At 37.4% G+C, this 19,809-nt stretch overlaps 1 protein-coding gene across 1 annotated transcript in view; it reads left to right on the plus strand.

Annotated features, from left to right (window-relative positions):
* The window catches only part of SLC35D4 (solute carrier family 35 member D4), a 54,624-nt gene that overhangs the window by 3,670 nt on the left and 31,145 nt on the right, over positions 1 to 19,809 (plus strand). The window contains exons 3-10 of the mRNA XM_021551526.2: positions 1,529 to 1,606; positions 5,976 to 6,057; positions 9,266 to 9,343; positions 10,710 to 10,735; positions 12,403 to 12,454; positions 13,200 to 13,248; positions 15,244 to 15,289; positions 16,194 to 16,229. Coding sequence (XP_021407201.1) covers positions 1,529 to 1,606; positions 5,976 to 6,057; positions 9,266 to 9,343; positions 10,710 to 10,735; positions 12,403 to 12,454; positions 13,200 to 13,248; positions 15,244 to 15,289; positions 16,194 to 16,229 — 447 coding nt within the window. The remainder of the gene's footprint in view (positions 1 to 1,528; positions 1,607 to 5,975; positions 6,058 to 9,265; positions 9,344 to 10,709; positions 10,736 to 12,402; positions 12,455 to 13,199; positions 13,249 to 15,243; positions 15,290 to 16,193; positions 16,230 to 19,809) is intronic.

Genomic DNA, 19,809 nt, shown 5'->3' on the forward strand with positions numbered 1-19,809 from the left:
GAGATGATGTAATTGAGATATATGGAGTCCATAATTTATCATTTTCCTTAAAATCCTAAGCTTCAGCATAGAAAAGTAGCACTTACAGTACAACTTCTTTTCTTTGGAAGAGAGGAAAATGTGTATTTATGATGCATTCTTTTGCTGTGCTAGAGAAAACCAACCTTAAACCCATCTTTAGGCATTCACAAATACTATGTTCCTTCTTTTCATGCTTAGCCTTGGTTGTAAGTCTGCATCACGAGTCACTACCATATCTTAATGACTGTAATGAGAAATTTAATGTTTTGATAAATGTCCAGATATTCCATCAATGCTGTTGATGAGACATTTAGTGAAAATCTGGCCTCTTAGAGCCAAGTCTACCCCATTTTTGAGACGGTATTAAAACTTGCAGACACTGGATAGCTTTACTTCCTTTTCTGCTGCTTAGCATGGCTTACATTTTTTCCTGACTTGCAGTTCCAGTACTACAATCAACCCTAGGAATAATTGCCTTGGGAATCTCCACTTACTTTGAATGTATTCAGCTTGATTAGATATGCAGTGAATGCTTTCTTCAGTTTTGGCACACACAGAGGGACTGTCTCTTGCACAAGGCTTTTATCATATGGGGAAAGGGTTTTGAGTAATTTGTGTAAAATAGACATGGTAAATCAACAGAAAAGTGTATTTCAATGACAAGCAACTGCCTTATTGCATCTGTGTTACCATAGTTATTTCCTTTTCCTATTATCTGGCAATGCATTTCAGCATCTTAATATTTTTTTCCATAAGTTCTGTCTTTTAAAAGTGACCTTTCCTTGAATTTTTTTTAGGTTCTCAGGTACACTTTCATTTAGACCTGTGACAGATGAGAGAAGAGGAAAAGAATGTAATTCTCAGTTCATGCTGTTACTGTTCATTGTCCTTGGTTTTGTTCCTTGTAAAATCTAAGACCATACTGCATAGTCCTCAGCATCTGAAACTGTCACAAACTTCTGTCCTTACAAGAGGAAATTTTTTACAATGAAATTGGATGAGATTTCGCCACTGGCTTGGATAGAGCATAGTCAAACCTGCTGCAAATGTCAGGGAAACCTAGCTTTTAAGCTCTCACATGCTTTTCATCCAAAAAACAGTGAAGTGAGCTGTGATAGTAGCATTGAATATTTACCACTATGCATTAGTACTGCATAGAGTGAATATTTGTTTATTTGTGTGTGTGTGAGAAAGATTTTAAATAATTCTTAAATGCATTGCAATGAATGGGAGTAATAAACAAACTCAGTTATATACCTGTTATGGATGTTAATATCATTTAACATTATAATACAATATCTCTGATTGAACTGTGCTAGATATTCAAGGATTTTCACCCAAGAAACATGGAACACCTCTCTGAAAACCACTAGTTTAAGGAAGAAGAAAGATGATAACTTATTTTAAAGTGTAAATGAAGTCAGTGTGCATTCCTTGCTACTTATTGTGTTATCTGCACATACTCCCTAGGCCTCACATATTATTTCCTTGTGTCATTCTATTTCAGGTGGCAAACATTGGTGGGTGGACTTCTGCTTCACATCTCCTGGAAGCTGGGCTGGGTGGAGATAAACTTGTGTTCAAGGTACTGTGGGGTTTTTGGTATCTGCCAAACACTTATCTGCTGCAGCTGGATTACAACATATTTAAGTTGGTCATGAATGCTATTAACTGGCTAAAGTAGAGTTTGATGTGTATGGGGGTGTGTATGTTCTGCGTCAGAGATGTAGAAGAGAACTCACATTTTAGTTAAATGGGTGTTCAATGACACACTTAAACTGACTACTTATATAAAGTGAATTCAATTTAACCTTGATAAGACAACCAAAAAGCCCATAGTGAAAACAATAAGGATGTCTTATCCAAACATTTGTCCATAACTCTTCCCTGCATTGTTTCTTAGTATTGTAAGGAAAAGCTTGGTAATGTTAGTTAAGAGCATTGACACAATCTTCCTCAAAACCCTCAGGGCTATGAAGTCTGCAGATGTGATTTGCCTTTTTCTGAGAGCTGTGTTGCATAAATTTGGATCATTCACCTTTTCCTAACTGATGTTAACAATAAAACTCCAAATTAAATGGTGCTTTGTAGACAAAGATCATCTGCTTGAGCTGAGTGTAAGAGCAGAATTCAGAAGAGTTGTCATGCTGTACTCTGCTCAGGTGGATCCATTCTGCAATATGTAATGCTTCATCTTTTTCATTGTGCAAAATGGTATCATGTAGAAGATGTATGCCCATAACAATCATTGGATCCTCATCTCAGGAGATACTAAAAACCTTCCTGGGCGATGACCTGAGTAATATGACTTGACTCTGCGACTGAGAGAGTTTTGACTAAATGACTGCCAGACCCCTTCTAATGTAACTTTTTCTCAGTGATTCTGTATTAGCACATGGCAACTGATGAACTTTCTGTTTGAGATTCAAACAGTTGGCTTGAAAAATTGAATTTCCTCACTTGGAATGAAATCCTGTATGACAAAAAAACTAGGCTGTGTTCTGTTTTCATGTCCATACAAATGATTACGTCACCATGGAAATATAACTGAGGTCGCAAATGAAAACAGAATTCAGTTTCCTATTTTATAGCTGCAATAAACTGAGGGTATTGTAAAAGCTGTCATTGACTTTGGCAGAGACAGGATCAGGGTCTAAACCTTGCTTTGCTGGCAGTTACTGATATAGATATAGATATAGATGATATAGATAGATATAGATATAGATATAGATATAGATATAGATATATAAAATCAAATTTGTATTGTTTATGCATATTTTGTCATTACAAAACAGTCTAGAAGAATACAACCATCAGTAATATCCTTTTATAGTTCAGCTTGTGTACACTAAGAATTACTTCTGCTTCAAATAATGAAATTGAAGAAGCTGAATCTTTTTTTTCCCAGCTTGGAAAAGATACTTTCATCTTTTCAAAACCTGGGAAGACATTAAAGAAAATAGAGGACAAGAACCAGTCGCTGATGTTGAAGAGGTTGTTTTTATCTAAGAAAGGCTTGGATGAAAAATTAGTTCATATTTTGACCATGGAGATTTGAGGCCACTAGATGTCAGCACACTGTAGGGAAAAATGTTGAAATCCCTCTTGACAGACCTCTTCGTTAGCTTGGTTAATACAGAATACCTGTTCTAGAATAGACTGAATGGAACAAGCAGAATTAATTTACATGCTTTGGCTATAATTCATCCAGCTATTTAAGCATGAGTTTAAACCTGCCTTTCTTCACAAAGATTAGGCACATGCCTTATTGCTTTGCAGAGGTGGATTTGTAACATTCATCTCCTGTATTATAAAAAAAAACAAACAAAACAATCAAAGCCAAAACAAAAACACAGCCTGAAAACCCCATCATGGAAACCTTCTAAACCTCCAAAGCACTACCAATCAAACAACTCACCAGCAAACAAACAAATGAACATATAAAATGTGCAAAGGTGATTTTAATGCTACTGCTGAGATATGGATATTTCCATCCCCCCTTACAAAATATCTGTCTCTGAATCTATTGGTTAGAGGGGAGGGTTTTGTCTATGTGTATTCTACTTAGGAATACCATAGCCAGTCTTCAGTCTTGCTGTGCTTCAAATAATAAACTGTATCCATTTGTTTGTTTATGTCCACAAAGTCTTGATTTCTCTGTCAAATGGACTGATCTCATATACTTTGTGAGCCAGTTCAGGTTATACCAAAGTGTCTCAGCAGAATGAAGTTATAACATAGAGATCATTGCCCTTTGTCTAAAGTCCAGAATACTAACCTCACTATAAAGACCAAATAAAAACATATTATTTAGAGTAGTCTCACTCAGGTTTTGTGGATAACCTGCTTTGCCTCTGCTTCCCCCTAGGACATACTGTAAGGAACTTTCCCTCATTGCTTCTAAACAGCAAATGTTGACTGTCTGCAAAGCTTTTATCTAAAACAAGGCCTCTGTGGAGTGCAGAGCAACATGTGGCATCTGCATAATGCTTCCACTCTGCTGCCCAGCTTCTGCCTAACTGTTGTAGGCACATAATTCTGATGTGTTATGATTGGCATTTCTTGTAGTGCTGCATTTCACCCATAGCTAAGCAGCAGCTCAGGGCCTTTCTTTAAGTGTTGTTTGGGGGAACCTACCCATTGCTTATCATGGGATTTGAATTTTGCCCTACAACCACAAACTCATCAGTTCTCTTCCTACTTTGCATGTACATCACTGTATTGCCAACAGGAGAAGCTGCTAATTGGTTTACATACAAGACAGATGGTTGATGCTGACACATTACATCAAACATCCGTGCATTCTTTTTCAGTCCTGAAATTCCCACTTGGCAGCATAAAATTCTACCCTTACATCATGGAAAAAGCATCTGAAGTCCTTTTCCATTGTACTTTGCAGAATTACATTGGAGATGAAGACATATTTGGGATTCCTAAAATTTAGTGGTGGGGAACATGAAAGACTGATATTTTTATGTTCTAAATGAAAATTTGGTTTTTATCGTGTGTTCCTTTTATCTTCCCAGAGTCACTTTCTTTTCTTCTGTCCCCCTTTCTTCAATTTGTTGCTATTCCAATAGTGCAGGGATATTTTTGTTGGTGTCTGATATGAATTCATTGGTAATGAGGTATGACAGTATTAGATCTTGGACTTGATGAGATTCCAGTTGAAGTCAATAACCTCAAAAGGAACTGTGTTTTTATAAAAATTTATGGTGACTAGTCAAGAAAACCCAGGGCAAATATTTACGCCAGTTAAAGGAGCTAAACATTATTTTTGTGACCCTGGGTTTTTGTTATCTTTGAAAATTATATATGTAACAGAGTAAATGTGGTTTTTATGGTTTTTCTCTTGTCTGTGATTACATGAATATTTGTGTGTGTTTTATCTTTATTCGTACTGTTCTGATTTCAGTGTTTAGTTGTCTGTTTTCTTGTGTTCCATGAAGAGTGCTGGTGTACCAGTATCTACAATTACCTTTCAAGTCTTACATGTTAATTGGAAGTGTAATGCAAACTAAGGAACTACAAGCAGTTTGGTTTTGTTTTGAGAACCAGCGCTGCCCATTAACATTTTCCCCACTTTAATTCAAAGGTTGGGAAGAGTGAGTGGGGCAGACGTGTCTTCAGTTCTGGAAGCCCTTGATTCAGGCCTTTACCTCACAGCTACTCCTTTCTTCCCTTGCCAAAAATCTTACATTATTCTCTCTGAAATTTACCACCTACTTGATCCCTTTTTTCCCTTAAGTAACAAGATCAAAAATAGAAGAAGTGCAAGTTCTGAAGCCCTTCTCAGAACTGAAACTTGATCCTACTACAGTAACCATGGCTAAAAAAAAAATTAATCAGATCAATCTGATGACTTCATTCCTCCATTAGTTGTCAAACTGCCTCTAGGATTTTGGCTTAGTCAAAGGAATATGATTAGGAAATCTCAAGAGATAGGCTCCCACAGAGACAATCTGATCTTTAGGAAGAATCTCTGTGTAAATCTGGCTGAGAAATGAATGTGTGGGTGGCCCAGTGTATTTGTACATAGTGAAAATGTGTGCTGTCTGTGCAAGAGAGCCATTTTATGCCTTCATTTGTCAGGTTTCATTCCTGTCACAGAACATCAAGGAAATTAGTTGAAATGTTTCTCCTTTAATACCAATGGGAGTAATTTCTAAGGGAGAAAAAAAACCAACATGATGGAGAGGAGCCAGGGAAAGAGTAAAACAAAGAAAATATATCTGCAATTATTTCCTGTCTTAGATTAGACAAAATGAATTATTTCTAATTTTGACTCCTTAGTAAATGGGAAGAATACTGAGCAATCTGATACTGACTTTAGCAATCACATGTTTGAAATTAATGTACATAAATTCATATTATTACATTCCTTGCAAGCAACTGTTGCTTTCTGTATGTAAACAGAATGTAGTGAAATAATGGGATTTTAATTGTTTTTACAGGTCTGAAATCCTGTCATGGCTTCCTGCATCAGTACTTTTTGTGGGCATTATTTATGCTGGCTCCAGGGCACTGTCTAGATTGGTAAGAAACAAATCTGTAGAAGTTACTCTTTATTACCTCTAGTTTGTAAACAAAGATCATTGCCTTCATACCTGTTGTTTAATGCTGGGTTGAAGGAGAAGGAGGGAGGAGGACTTTAAATAATAGATCCATTGTCAGTGGAGCTAATGCAGTGGTTCAATCCTACTAAGTATCAAAAAGCATCTCCGTGACAGTCTGAAGCACTCAGCATCTCTACAGAGTACTTAGTGTTTTGCTGAACAGATCCTCAGTGGTCTGAATTATACAGGTAGAGAAGAAGTTGAAGAAATCGGTAGCTGTAACTTTGCAAAAGGAGGAATGGGGCTGTGGGATCTGTGAGAAATCCTTCCAGGAAACTGATGACCATTTCAATGAGAAGGCTTTGATTCTTTGCAGGATTTGAAAAAATAAATAGAAAGTTGGAAAGAGATTATGGGATGGGCTAGATTACTCCATTTTATGATTCATTTGTATCATAGTAATTTACCAAATGTTTGCAGAATGCCAAATCTCCTTCCATGAAACTTGAAAGCTTTATGCTTAAATTATACAGTTTTCCCTAAAAAAAGGTAAAATAAATTGGTGGCATTAATTTTTAAAAAATAACAATATTGCTGCTGTTATTCAGTCTGCAAGCTCAAATCCTGCACTAGTTCTCTTCTTCATTCTGGCAATGCATCTTAATGTAACTCCAAAGCCAGCTTGCCCCTGTCACCTCCTCAGCCTTAAGGAGGATCAAAAGGGACTTTTTTTTACCAGATTCTGATTGTACTGATCCCTTGAAAATCCCAGTAGAGAGAGCAGAAAAGAACAGGAGGTCCCTGTCCTTGTAAGCAAGGTTGGGGGCCTTATCTTGGACACAAATAATCTTGGGAAACCACAGGCATGTGCACAGAAGCACCATGCTCCCACATCAGTTCTCTCTCAGTGTGATTGCATTTACTTCCTCTTGCTTCCTTGTCCAAGAAAGTTCCACCAGGCTTCTTTGGTGTAAGGTAAGCAAAGTCCCATAAGGAAAGCCCTGTCTGGAAGCCTTGGCAGCAGGATCTTTCTGCTTGCTCACATAGGTGGTGGAAGAGCTAAGAATCACATCCTCTCTGTTATTTCTTCTCACTTCCTGGTCATCCTGCCAGTTACTGTATTTACCTCCTGCTCCTGCCCTGACCATTCATGAGTACTGGAGTGGCAGAAGGGCTGTGAAGGGTTTTGATTTGTATCCCAAACCTTTCTTAAGGTGCATCTCACATTTCTTAATGGCTTTTGTTGTACGTGAATAGGGGTTTAGAGATCTAATTCTGTGGCCATTTTACAAAGCAAGACAAAATGAAAAGCAGTCTTAGGCCATAATTATTATGTGCTGCCTTGTAGTGGAGCTAAATTCAATCCAATGTAGAAGCTTTACTTACAATAACTTTGTCTATAACAATTTTATGACAGTGAAAATGAAAGCGGACTCTTCCAAACTCATAGCTGAATTGGCTCATCTCAACAGCATATTTTAATTAAGTGGGTTTATTCCTAAAGCAGGAATTATGTGTACTTTTATTATCAAATCCAAGGAGACCTACTTTCAAACACTCCTCTATACTGGCAAAGCTACAACTTTAATCTCTGTTTGTGCCTCTTCCTAGAGGTGCTGGCAATCTCTCCAGACCAAGGATTCAGGACTAGAACTGGAGGAGGACTGCTTAGCTCTGGATTGTGATGATTTTAAAAAGTATGCAGAGCCATGACAGGAGATTTATTCAGAGTGTATTCACCCTGCCTGCCCAACCAGTAAACCTTTCTTTTCATAAGCATTAAGCCCACTCACAAATTTAAGAAATACTTGCATCAAAGGCAGTAGACATACGGAGAAGGTTAAGTGGGCTAGGCAAACTGGAGCCATTGTTGGCTCCAAAACACATTTGGAAGAGCCAAAAGTAGAAGGGAGGAAAGAAAAACCCAAAAAATTTGCTTTCACAAAGGGAAGAATTTAAATTCTGCTGTCAACTTTCCTTGTTTATGGGTATTTCTTGTATTTCCTATTACTGTGTCGCTCACAGTACTTTTGTGTTTAATACTTCTGGGTTTATGTTCTGAGTTATCCAGCAACAGAGGTATTGGTTTTCAGTACTGTTGAAGCTGGGTCCAACAACTTCATGCCAGTTGTGTTTGTGTGATTTCCATTCTTATTTTGGTGTAACTGTTGTGGCTATGGAACCACCCCAGCTGTCATTATGACTTAAAATGTTTAATGAGCAATGCTTATCTGGCTTATTTTCTTTAACATGTAAATAAAATAAAATTACAGAAAATATGTAAAAGTCTCATTTGAGAGATATTTGCTGCTTATATCACCTGGTATTTAAAAGTTTGGACATCACTGAGAAATTAATACATTCTCTGCTACTGTGATTTAAATACCATACACAAATAGGGAAATATTGGTTCCTAAAATGGCTTTTTCTTTAGATTATCTTAATCAGTGCAGAGAACTGCTTCTGTTTCATCTGTCTGAGAGACCATGGATCTGATTTGGAGGAAGTATTATGAACCACTAATTCTGGTTGGGTTTGCCTGGGGCAATGGGTGTTTGATTCATTATTGTTATCATTGGGGTTTGTTTCTTAATGATTTCATGTTGGGATGGTGTCCAGATACCTCAATGGGTATAATTTCAACATCATTTGTGTATGAACTATTGCATTTCTATCCAAATTTTGGGTAGCTCTTCCTAGCAGTAACTGAAAGCAATCATGTAAAATTGTCTTGCCCACAAATCTGTTGCTACGAGTCACACTGTATTCTTAGTACCAGCAAACAGAGATGGGACAAAAGATGAGAACTGTTTGCTTTTACTCTGTGGAGTAAACTCTTTACTCTGTGGAGGCTGAAGATCCTGGATCAGAGAGGGAAAACTAGAGGCCAAAACCTGGAGCAAATCTAAAACCTGGAGCAAATCTCACTGGGGTAGCTGGATAGAAACAAACTGACAGCACTCAGCAGTGGGAGACAGAGCAAGCAGGTCTGTGCTTAAAGATGACTGTGCCCATGAGCTAGTGATTGGAATGGGCTAAGTCTCTTTTAGGTGATGTGGTATGGGTTTACAGCTTCAAAAACAAAACCCCAAACCACAGGCATGTGGGACAGCTGTTTCTAGGAGGAGTGCCAATGTGTGTGACTGCTCTGGGTTGATTTGAGCATTTTTGTTCTCTCCCCATGGCAGCCAATCCCAGTGTTCCTCACCGTGCACAATGCAGCAGAAGTCATAACCTGCGGGTTCCAGAAGTTTGTGCAGAAAGAGGTAATTGATCTATTAGTCAAGGTAACTCCTGTGATAGAACTGCCCCAGAACAAGATACCTAATTTCTCTTAATACAGGCATTAGTGCCATGTACTTTTCTAGACTTACTGTAATAGCAATTCATTAATGAGATCCTGAGAGAGCTTTTTGCTGTTAACAAGTATCTATACTGATGTTTCCTTTCCCCTTATTTGATGAAATACTGCAAATACATATCACCAGTCTGATCTGCATTTTTAAAACTGGCTTGGCCCTGCTTAGTTTTTGCTTTTGAAAATGAATATTCCCTCTCTCTCATGCCTCACATATAAATCTCATTGTTTGAGCTGAGAGGAATGAGGACTATGCCCTTACATCTAATCAGTATAATAGATCTTGTGTATTATATGATTACAGATAGGTCATGTCTCCACATAAAATGCAGGAGGAATGGTGCATTTTTGAATTTGTTTTGAATATTTGAGATTCTGCCCCTATGAAAGTCAGGAGAATAATTCTTGTACCCTTTTGTAAGAACTGGAGGGTTTTTTTCTCACAAACTGAATTGGGGAGCCTTCTTTTTAGGCTTTTTTTGAAATGTTTTTCTAACTGACTACAGAGTTGCTGTGTGAGCTAACACTGGGAAATCATTCATCACAAAGTTGTTTCTACAGTGGCCTCTGGCTTGCTGTGAAAGGCATCTCTCATTAATTATAACAGTTTTCTGTATAGAAGACAGATAAATGAGTGTTTACTTCATCTAACAAACAGAAGAGATCACTAAGGTTATGCCTAAGAGACATAGCAGTGTGTACCATGGCATGTCCCTGTGTCATTGTCCTCTGATTAGTGTCCCTGTCAAATTGTTCCACATTTTCCTTCTATGTCACAAACTTATGATTCCTCTCTTCAAAAACAAAAGCGCTACAGATAAGGATAATGCAAACACAGGCCTAACAGAAAGCTCCTCAGGAATAATTTCACATCAAAGATTTGGGAAAATTTCTTGAGTTTAGATCAAGATTGGTTTATATGAGGTAGTATCCAATTAGGAAAACTCAATATTTCAGTACATATGTCACACAGTTTTGGTACAATTCGAGTCAAGTTTGAGGAGCAGGTATAAAGTTCATGACTGGTTTTAGGTTTACTTGCTGGTAAGTAATCTGAAAATATAAATCAAGGTGAAGTAGGCTGATCTATAATCCTGATTCTTCTTTATCAAACTAAATTTGCTAAGCAGTGCTCAAATTTTGAATGCTGCACATTGCAATGTTTATGTGTATGGTGCAGTAAGATCACTGTCCAGTTTTTGGGAGGAGAAAACACTATTTTACCATTTTTATAATTACATTTTAATGTTTTAATAATATTTTCTTTTTTACAGCAGACTTCTCATCTGAAAGTCTGTAGGTAAGCTTTTAAAACTACTCAGATTCAAATTCAGACTTGTTTTGGCTCCAGCTTCTGTATTTGCTTCAGATAATGGCACACCAAAACAATGAAGAATGTAAGGCACATTCCTGTGGGCAATGAGCCTAAATTGCAACATAGGAGTAATTAAATATTTTTAAAATTTTTCAGCAATTGCTTGAATAGTTTGATATGTTCTTTCCCCTTACAAAAATGAAATTAACAATAAAACAGCCCATAACAATGCTTTCAGAAAGGCTTGAACTCCCAGTGGGTAATCATAAACAGTAAAATAAAGAAAATTAGTGTCTTAGAAAGTAGCTAAAAATTCCCTTCCTCAGAAATGAAAGGTAAATGAGATCCATTTCTACTAGAATCATTAATAGCGAGGTGAAGGTCAGTCTCTTCTGCCAGGTCTCAAATGAAGGGACAAGAGGAAGTGGCCTTTAATTGCACCAGGGGAGATCCAGATTAGATATTAAAAAAAAAAAAAAATCACTGCAAGAGTGGTTTGGCATTGGAATAAATTGCCTAGGGAGATGGTAGGGTCACCATCTCAGGAAGGGTTTTCTGCACGTGGCACTTGGGGTGATTATGGTGGCACTGGGTTGACAGCTGGACAGATGATCTTGAAGGTCTCTTCCAACCTTGATGATTCTGTTATTCTGTGATATTAAGCTGCACAACTACCAACCCTTGGTGGCCCTGGTTGTTTAGGCTTCAAAAAGGAGATGGAAAAGGACAAACAGAAATCAACCAGTCGTGTTAAAATTTTGATTCTATGCCCTCACATCCCCTTGAAGAATGGATATTTGCTGTCTTCCACATCCTGTAATATTTTAGCTGTACTTTAGAATGGATAAGGTTGGGTTATTATTTAGTGTACTTAGAGGCATTATCTTCCTAATTTCTTCCTGTTGCTTCCATTATCTGACTATGTGGCCTTGTCTTCACCACTGGATTATTCTCAAGGATACAATTTTAAAAATAATCTTTATTCTGTCTTTTCCCATGCCCTTAGAGAGTAGGAAAATAAGCTGCAAAAGCATGTGTATGTTAATATTAATAGTGACAGTCCACAGAAATTCCACAGTGTATTCGCTGTAGCTTAAAGAAATACTGACTCAGCCACAGGTTAAGAATTTATTTAGCTTAAGTTGGTGGACTAGGAGAGGACTTGTACTGTCCTTAAGACATTTCCAATGTATACCAGTCAATTCCACCACCTTGCTCTGTGCTCTGGAGTAAAAATGTCACTTGTAATGGAGTCACATCTGCTGGAATTGCTGTAACAGCCAATTAGTCTCAATGAAATAACTTTTTGGTAGCCATTCATCCAGAAATTGGCTGATTTTGGCTTTTTGAAAAACCCTAGGGAAGACAGATGGCTAGTGAAGAAAAATACTCTCTACCAAAAAAATCTTTTTTTTATCACTTCTGAGGTGTTTTGTGCTGCTTCGCTTCCCATAAAACTTTACTGTGTACAAGTTATGAAGAATGCATTATGTAAAAATATTGGTGGCAGAAATTATTTTTAAAACCTAGAATAAGAAAATTAAACAAGTGTCAGTGTAAAATGGAGTGGAATTGTCTCTGCTTTGCTGGGAGTAGAAATCCAGGTTGAAAGCTTTTGCTCTTACCTTTTTTTTTCTTTCTCTTCTCCCCAGTGTGCTGTTCCTCCTGGCAGCAGCAGTGTGCCTTCCTTTGTGTGACACACAGGTGAGATCTGCTTTGTAAAGCAGCTTGAGCTAGGCCTTGATGCTTGACACCTTGTTAGAATATGAGGGATGCAGCTTTTACTGGTAAGCTTGAGTAGGATTCCTGCAAGGGAATTGTAAATGTTTCCTGTTGCTGTCTTGTAGTCTTGCTGGGTTTACTGTGTTTGCATCATAGTAAAACCTCTGAGCAGTGTGGACCTACACCTCTTTGGTGAAGGTGGCAGGTGGGAAAACCACAGTTTTACTTTGTAATAGTGCTTACAGCAAATCACTTAGTTTTGAATTATCCGTGTGTACTTTCAGGAATTTCCTAAATTAGTTTTGCATTCTCTGTACATGCTTTCTGTAGCTACCTGAGAAAGAAAGGAGGTGCCTGCAGAGAATGTTCCATTCACAAAAGATCCAATCATGGGAGAGTCTCTTTTGGAGACCTAGGAAAGCTGCTTCCTTGCTTTAGATACCTCAGTTAATATCTGAAGTCAGATGAGTCTGGAAATTGGTGTACACATCTGAAATAGAATTATCCTTGCTGAGACCAGCTGAGAGCCTGCATAATTGGCATATGCTAGGTTTCTGAGTGTGACAGGAAGAATTTCAGTCTTCCTAGTCTTCTTTAGTCATCTTCCCTTTCTTTGTAGCACAGCTCCTGCACGCTCTACTTGCTTTGCAAAGCTAACTGCAGGGGAATTGCAATATGTATGTTTGCATGTTCATGCTTTTATTTATGTAGATGTTCTTTATTTCAGTTTGATCCAAATGGGTATTTATGGGCTCTAATTCACTTGATCTGTGTTGGTAAGTAATTTTCTTCTAGAAAAAGAATTAGGAAGAGTAAATGTGTTGGAGAAACCAGCTTTATTATGAAGTTACTGATATCTGAGACTCTATGTTAGAAACACTTGGAAAGAATGGAGATCAGTAAATATAAGAAAGTGCGTTCTTTTTATAGCTTTTATGTTGAAAACAACAATAGAACACACTGCATATTGCAGTCTGTTAACTGTGGATGAGAAAATGCACATCCAATTTTAATCAGCACTAAGCTTTTCTGGTTGTTTTTTGATGATTGCCTACTGAGAGAGACTTCTTTCTGAGGGGAGAAGGAACATGAAAAAAAAAGCAATAGCTTATACTTGCAACTTTGTTGCACACACAGATTTTATTTAAAAACTGTCAAAAATATACAAAAATATCATGGACTATGGTCCCAGAGGAGGGATGTTGAAATGTTGGAGTTTTTTTTCAGGCAATTATATGCATTAAAAAAAAAACAAAAAAAACCAATGAGTTTCATAACCTATCAGGTTTTCTTTTGTCTTTTTTTTTTTTCCTTTTTTTTTTTTTTTTTGAGACCAAGCATTGATTTGGATAAATAGTAGTTGTTCCCTGAAAATTTAGAAACAGTCAGACTAGAAAACCTGAAGAAAACAAGAGCAGTAATAGGAGGTTTTTGGAATATTTTGGTGGATAATAAGGGACTTGTATTTGATTCTTATCTGTTCTATATACTGAGTGAGTGACTCATTCATATGTTAAGTCTTGTCTGCAGATTAAGGATATTCCTTCTTTCTGAGCAGAGGTAATATGTTTGTATGTATTCCTGTCTAGGAAGGTCTAGAGATCCCCATCTGAAATGTTGTTAACATACAAATAAGAAATAGCTTTGGTGGTTTTTTGAGAAATATCATATGGTAAACATTTGTTCATTTATATAAAAGTAAAAGCTATGGATTTTCCACTTTAAATACTTTTTTTGCTGTGATGAGTGATGTTCTTGCTTTCTCAAAGCCAAGGAGTCTCATTTGTAAAGCAATACCTGGTCATGGAGGTGGAAAATTGCTTAGAGAGTCTTCAGAATGCTTCATTTGTGTGTTTGAAATGTGCAGGAAGTGCTAACAGAATGTTTATTTTCAAAATATAGCTGCCTTCCATTTCTCTTGGTTTTGAGAGTTGATATCGCTATTGGGAGTTATTTGTGTAATTAGATTTCCTATCAACTGGAATGAAGGTGCTACGAGAGAGGGCAAATAGATGAACTAACTTAATAGTAAATCAAGAAAGACAGAGCATTACAGAGGGGATGTGTGGTTACCCTTCAACTTGTGTAATGGAGGCAGAATTGAGTATATCTATTTCATAGTGTTCTACTGGATTGACATTTCATATTCTGGTTTTCTCTATGAATCAAAAAAATACCCCAAAGCCTGGAAGAAAGGATCTGAAAAAACAGAGCCTGAAGCTGTGTAATTTCTTACATAAGTGCTCAGATCTTTACCCAGGACAGAAATGGAAGCTAACAGGAGGTAGATGGTAGGTTGAGAATGTAAAGAACTTGGAGACACTAAATCTGAGAGAACTTTAAATAGGAAAGATGGCTCAGACCAGACAGCTCTATGATATCATAGATGATCATATATATGATAGAACTTACCCCCAAAATGGTGTGGGCTGAAGAACCCATTCTGTGACTTTTCTGTATGTATTTACACACAAAACCATGCACAAACACACAATCTCTCCTTTGTTGTTGTTGTGAGCTAGTAGATGTCTCATCCTCAGAAGGACTAGCAGAACTACAAAGCGTGACTGTGCTCAGAGCTGATAACACTTTGAAAACCATTAATTTGAAGCAATAGGTTCATTTTACTCATGGTTTAGGAATCCTTTGTGCTGTGGTGCTAAACTGTAATTCAGAGGGGTTCCATGTCTGCCAGTACCACAGCCAAACAAGCTGTTGTTTGTCAGAACAATCTCATGATACGGCAATTAGACATGTCATTTCAATTACAGGGGCTTACAAAGTATTTCACAAGTTGTGGAAACCTGGATCTTTAAGGTAATGTGTTTTCTTATTCTTTCATAAAGAGAGATGACTGTGATGTAGGGAGGTCTGCATGATCAGCAGGAGCTGGGCCACTCCTGGTTAATCATTAATGACTTCTCTTGCAAGATGAGCCTTATTTATTGTTGGTAGTAACAGCATGTGGTTATTGATAGTTATACTGCAAACTGGAACATTGAATTAGTTTTAAACAATGTATTATCCAAGGGTAATGACTCAGCCTTGGAAAAAGAACCCCTAATTACTGGCACAGGTGTTACGAGGAAATATGAATCTGTGTTCATGTGGAAAGCTACATGGTTTGAATCTGTCAGTATCTGCCTTTGTGACAGTCTCAAAAGTGTTCAGCAGCTGGTGGCTTACCACAGGATGGGAATGGCTGATTACCCTAAACACCTTGGAACCTTGCACTAATCCCATGTGCATGTTAGAACTGCAACCACATAATAGAAGTCTTGGAATCAGGTGGCATTGCATGTTCACAGTGTCTGTAATCTGCTTTCTTTATGGATGGAGATGGGTATGTTGCCACTACATGTGATGTATAATATACATGCATGGATAAGCTTATTTATTTCAAAACTATTTTCCATCTCTGGAAATGAAATTCCTACTGACAGTAATAACAGAAATGTGTGGATCATGTATAAATTAATATGTTGGTTAATTGATAATTAATTGATTGATCTTGATAAAATTATTACTATGTTACCTTTATAAAGCATATAATTATAATATAATGTTAGTATTACCTAATATTAACCTTGTTATATATTATATACATTAATATAATGCAATATTACAGCATTACTGTATATTATGTTTAATATACTGATCTGCTACACCAAATGAAATGCATTGCTAAAAAAACACCTTTTTTCTTTGCCTCCTCTCCCAGTGATCTGGACCAACAGTACATCAACTATGTATTCAGGTAAAATGAATAAGTCTTTGATAACACCAGAGCTGGTTTTATGTGGTATATGTTTTCATTTTCAACCTTGGCTTGTTGAAGAAACTCATAGCTACCACTACTTAAATGCATTTATTTAGCAGAACGTTCACTGAAAGAACAGTGCTAAGCTGAATGATTTAGCAGCTGAATTTTTTTGGCTCCAGTTGTAGATGGACATGCCAATATATACCTGAGGAGGTAACGAGGTGTTAATTATGAATTTGTAAATCACCGTGTGCACAAGTGATCTATCACTTCCAGAAATAATATTTACAGAGTAACTCCCTGGCAATTCCCCACTTCAGAAAATAAAACTTGTACAAAATTGCCAGAAGAGGAGGTAGTGATTACAAAAGTACTGTGTGCAAAGAACATGAGCAGTAACTGATTGTTCAGAGTGCCATTAATGGGATTGAGTAATTCTGACTTTCAGTTGTTTTTCTGATTTGGAGATAGAAGAGTGGCATATTATTTTGTAGCTAGTGAAAGAGTCTGAGTCACTGACCAGATTCCCCTGCTTTTTAAAATCCAGTCTTTTCTTCAAAGACACACAAACCAGGACATTCAGAGTCCATGGCTCCTGTTAGGTTTTTGTGAGGCGTTATTTCAAGTAAGGCATCTAGAAACTTGATTCAATTCTCCTCCATCCAAAATCACATCTAATATATATTGGCCTCTTCTCTTGGGTTCATACCTAAAGTAATTTGGGAACACAAAGTATGAATAATAAATTCAAATAAATTCCTTCTGTGGTCAGAAGGAGTGAAAGAGGGAGCAGAAGCTGGGAATAAGCATACCAAAAGTGAAGTTGTGCTAGTCTATTTGATTAGATGGATATCTGCTCTTGTCTGGCCACATGAAAAATCTTTGATAAAAGTACATCAGGGACACCAATGTGTGATAGTTGCTTTCCTTCAATTCCCATTTGTCTTGTGAGCATAGTCTATATGATAACACTGTATCTCTTTCTGTCTTAGTTCAATCATATCTCCTATTTCTGTAGATAAGTAATGCAGGCCTCTGCTTCTGCCTTTATGATTCACCAGGGTTCCATTAATGGACAATATCTTGATATTAGTTTGCTTGAAATAGGCTCTTGTTTAAGTCAGTTGTTGTTTTCCATCTACTATGAAATGCAAAGAAAATCAGTTCTACACAAAAAAGGTAGGTGTGTTTATTGAAACTTCAGAAGAATTAGTAATGGAATTTGCAAATATGCTGCCACATACAGAAATAACCTATGAAGTCTGGAATGAGATGTAGCAACTTCTCTGTATTGAAGGGAAATCATGAACCAAGCAGTAAAATCAATTGATTTTCATTTGACAGCTGGCTGACTGTTTCTCAGTTGTCATTTTAGTTGAAAATTACATCTAGGCCTGAATCTTTAAGCTCAGATTTTGGCCCAAGTCCTTAATTTTTCAGCTTTTATTGAAAAGTCAGGCCTGGGCTGCTTTTCTGTTAGTTCATGATCTTGGTCCTTTGAAGTCTGTGAACCTGTGTCCAGCAGAGAGCAGGAGTCCCACATTACATGAAAAGTATGATAATTTATTTGGAACCTTTTGAAAGGGAGAAACTTCTCGCTAAGGAACTGTGAGGTGCAGCAATATGTATTTAAAACTGTGCTTTTTACAGAAAAGAAACTAACAAACAATGCAAATTTGAAGATACCTATTTTCAGCATCTGTCTAAGAGCAAAAATTTATGATCAAAGCTTCCAAATTAAAGGTCAGCGTAACTCACAAGACGATAGTGCAAAGCAACTTGCTGGAAAACAGGTGGCTTAAGGGAGATGGCAAACTGGATGCTTATTTGTTTGGTTTGTGTCTATCTATATATGTGTCTGTCTGTGTATACATTTCTATGTGTTAGAAAAGTTCACAATCCATAGCATTTGGATCTCATTTTGCCTAGGGAAAACAAGCAGTATCATGGACAATGGGATAAGTGACATCTGAATTATTTTAGAAGTTGTTTTGTTGTTTTTTTTTTTTTTGTCAAAATAGCTTATGATGTTTGAAAGGGTGTAAAATTTGGCAGAAATTCTCTCCTTGTCTGCAACCTCCATGACCTGTCACCTCCAGTGTCTAATGGGGCTGGAATCCTGCTGCAGGAGGCACTGGCAGGGTTTGCCTCTGTGTGAGACCCCTGCACATGTAGTTATCTCGGAGACCACTGCCACTTCCCAAATCTGGATGAAGCTGTTCAGCATGTTTGAGAGCTGTGTGGAGCTGTGTACACACAGCTTTACTGCACAAACTTAATTTCTGTAGAAAACAATCAAAACTGCTTTTAAATATCACTGACTAAAGGAATGTTCTCTGAATGAGCACTAGCTCCCCACAGGTAGCTCTGGGTCAGAATTACTGTAGACATGGATTATCTCTGTCAGAGGGTGCCCAGCAGTAAATTTTGTGAAGGTGTTAAGGTATATGCTGCTTCCTCTTCTCAGGCCTTCTCAAGGACTGTTCTGGCCACGATAGGATCACAGTTCCACCTCCAGGACAGGACAGTTTCATGTGTACTGGAGGTCCTGTCTATAGAAGCATGATTATATGATTCTATGATTTATGAAGGAACTTGCTACTGTGGCATCAGTACAACTTTCTCCTCTTAAAATTAATATCAATAGGTGTTTAAAGCTCCTTATTTCTAATCTAGATCAGACATGCAGCTATGGGACACAGCCAGATAGTGCTTAGAATCATCCTATCTTTTAGGTTGGAGAAGACTGTTAAGGTCATTGAGTGCATTAACCAAGCACTACTTTGAACCTTATCCCTAAGTCCCACATGTCTCTTAAATACCTCCAAGGATGGTGACTTAGACACTGCCCTGGGCAACCTATTCCAATGCTTGATTCCAAGGCCTTTTAGTGAAGAAATGTTTCTTAATGCATAGGGAAAATACATAGGATTGTAATAGAGGCTGTGCAAAGTGTTTCTCAGTTCTGTATGAAAGCACAGTTGTACACTACTGAGTGTAGAGACTGCCTGCATGAAGCAGATTAAAAGATCTGCCACAAATTACTGGATGTTAGAATATACCAGTATGTTAGAGTAAAAAAAAAAAAAAAAAAAGGAAAAAAATATATATAAAGAAAAGAGAAGTCTCTGTTGGATGCTTCCAGAAGTGCAACTGAAATGAGCAGTCTCCTAACATATGCTGTCCTTACATACCATGCACTACTTCTTGTTCTGAAATCTGGAGCTGTTTGGAAGAAAAGAACACCCTAAGTAAATATATATGAATGGGAACTTTCCAGAATCAAACAGATCTGAAGAAATATTTGCTGATGTTGAAAGTCTGGAGTTCTCACTTCATCACTTCCAATATGATTATTCAATGGCTTTTAAAAAGGGAGCCAGACCAGGAACAAGTGTAGGAGGGAAAACAGAGCTGTGCTATGCAGAGAAGGGAGGGGTAATGTTGCTTCTCAGTGCCAGTTCATCCCTCTCCCTTGTGTTTAAGCATCTGGGGCAGTGAGGAAGAGGGTCAATGTACTTCCAGAATCCTACCTCTAATCCTCCAATCTTCTTGATCTCACCCCCTTTTTTAA

This window comes from Lonchura striata, chromosome 1 (assembly GCF_046129695.1).
Source record: "Lonchura striata isolate bLonStr1 chromosome 1, bLonStr1.mat, whole genome shotgun sequence".
NCBI lineage: Eukaryota > Metazoa > Chordata > Aves > Passeriformes > Estrildidae > Lonchura > Lonchura striata.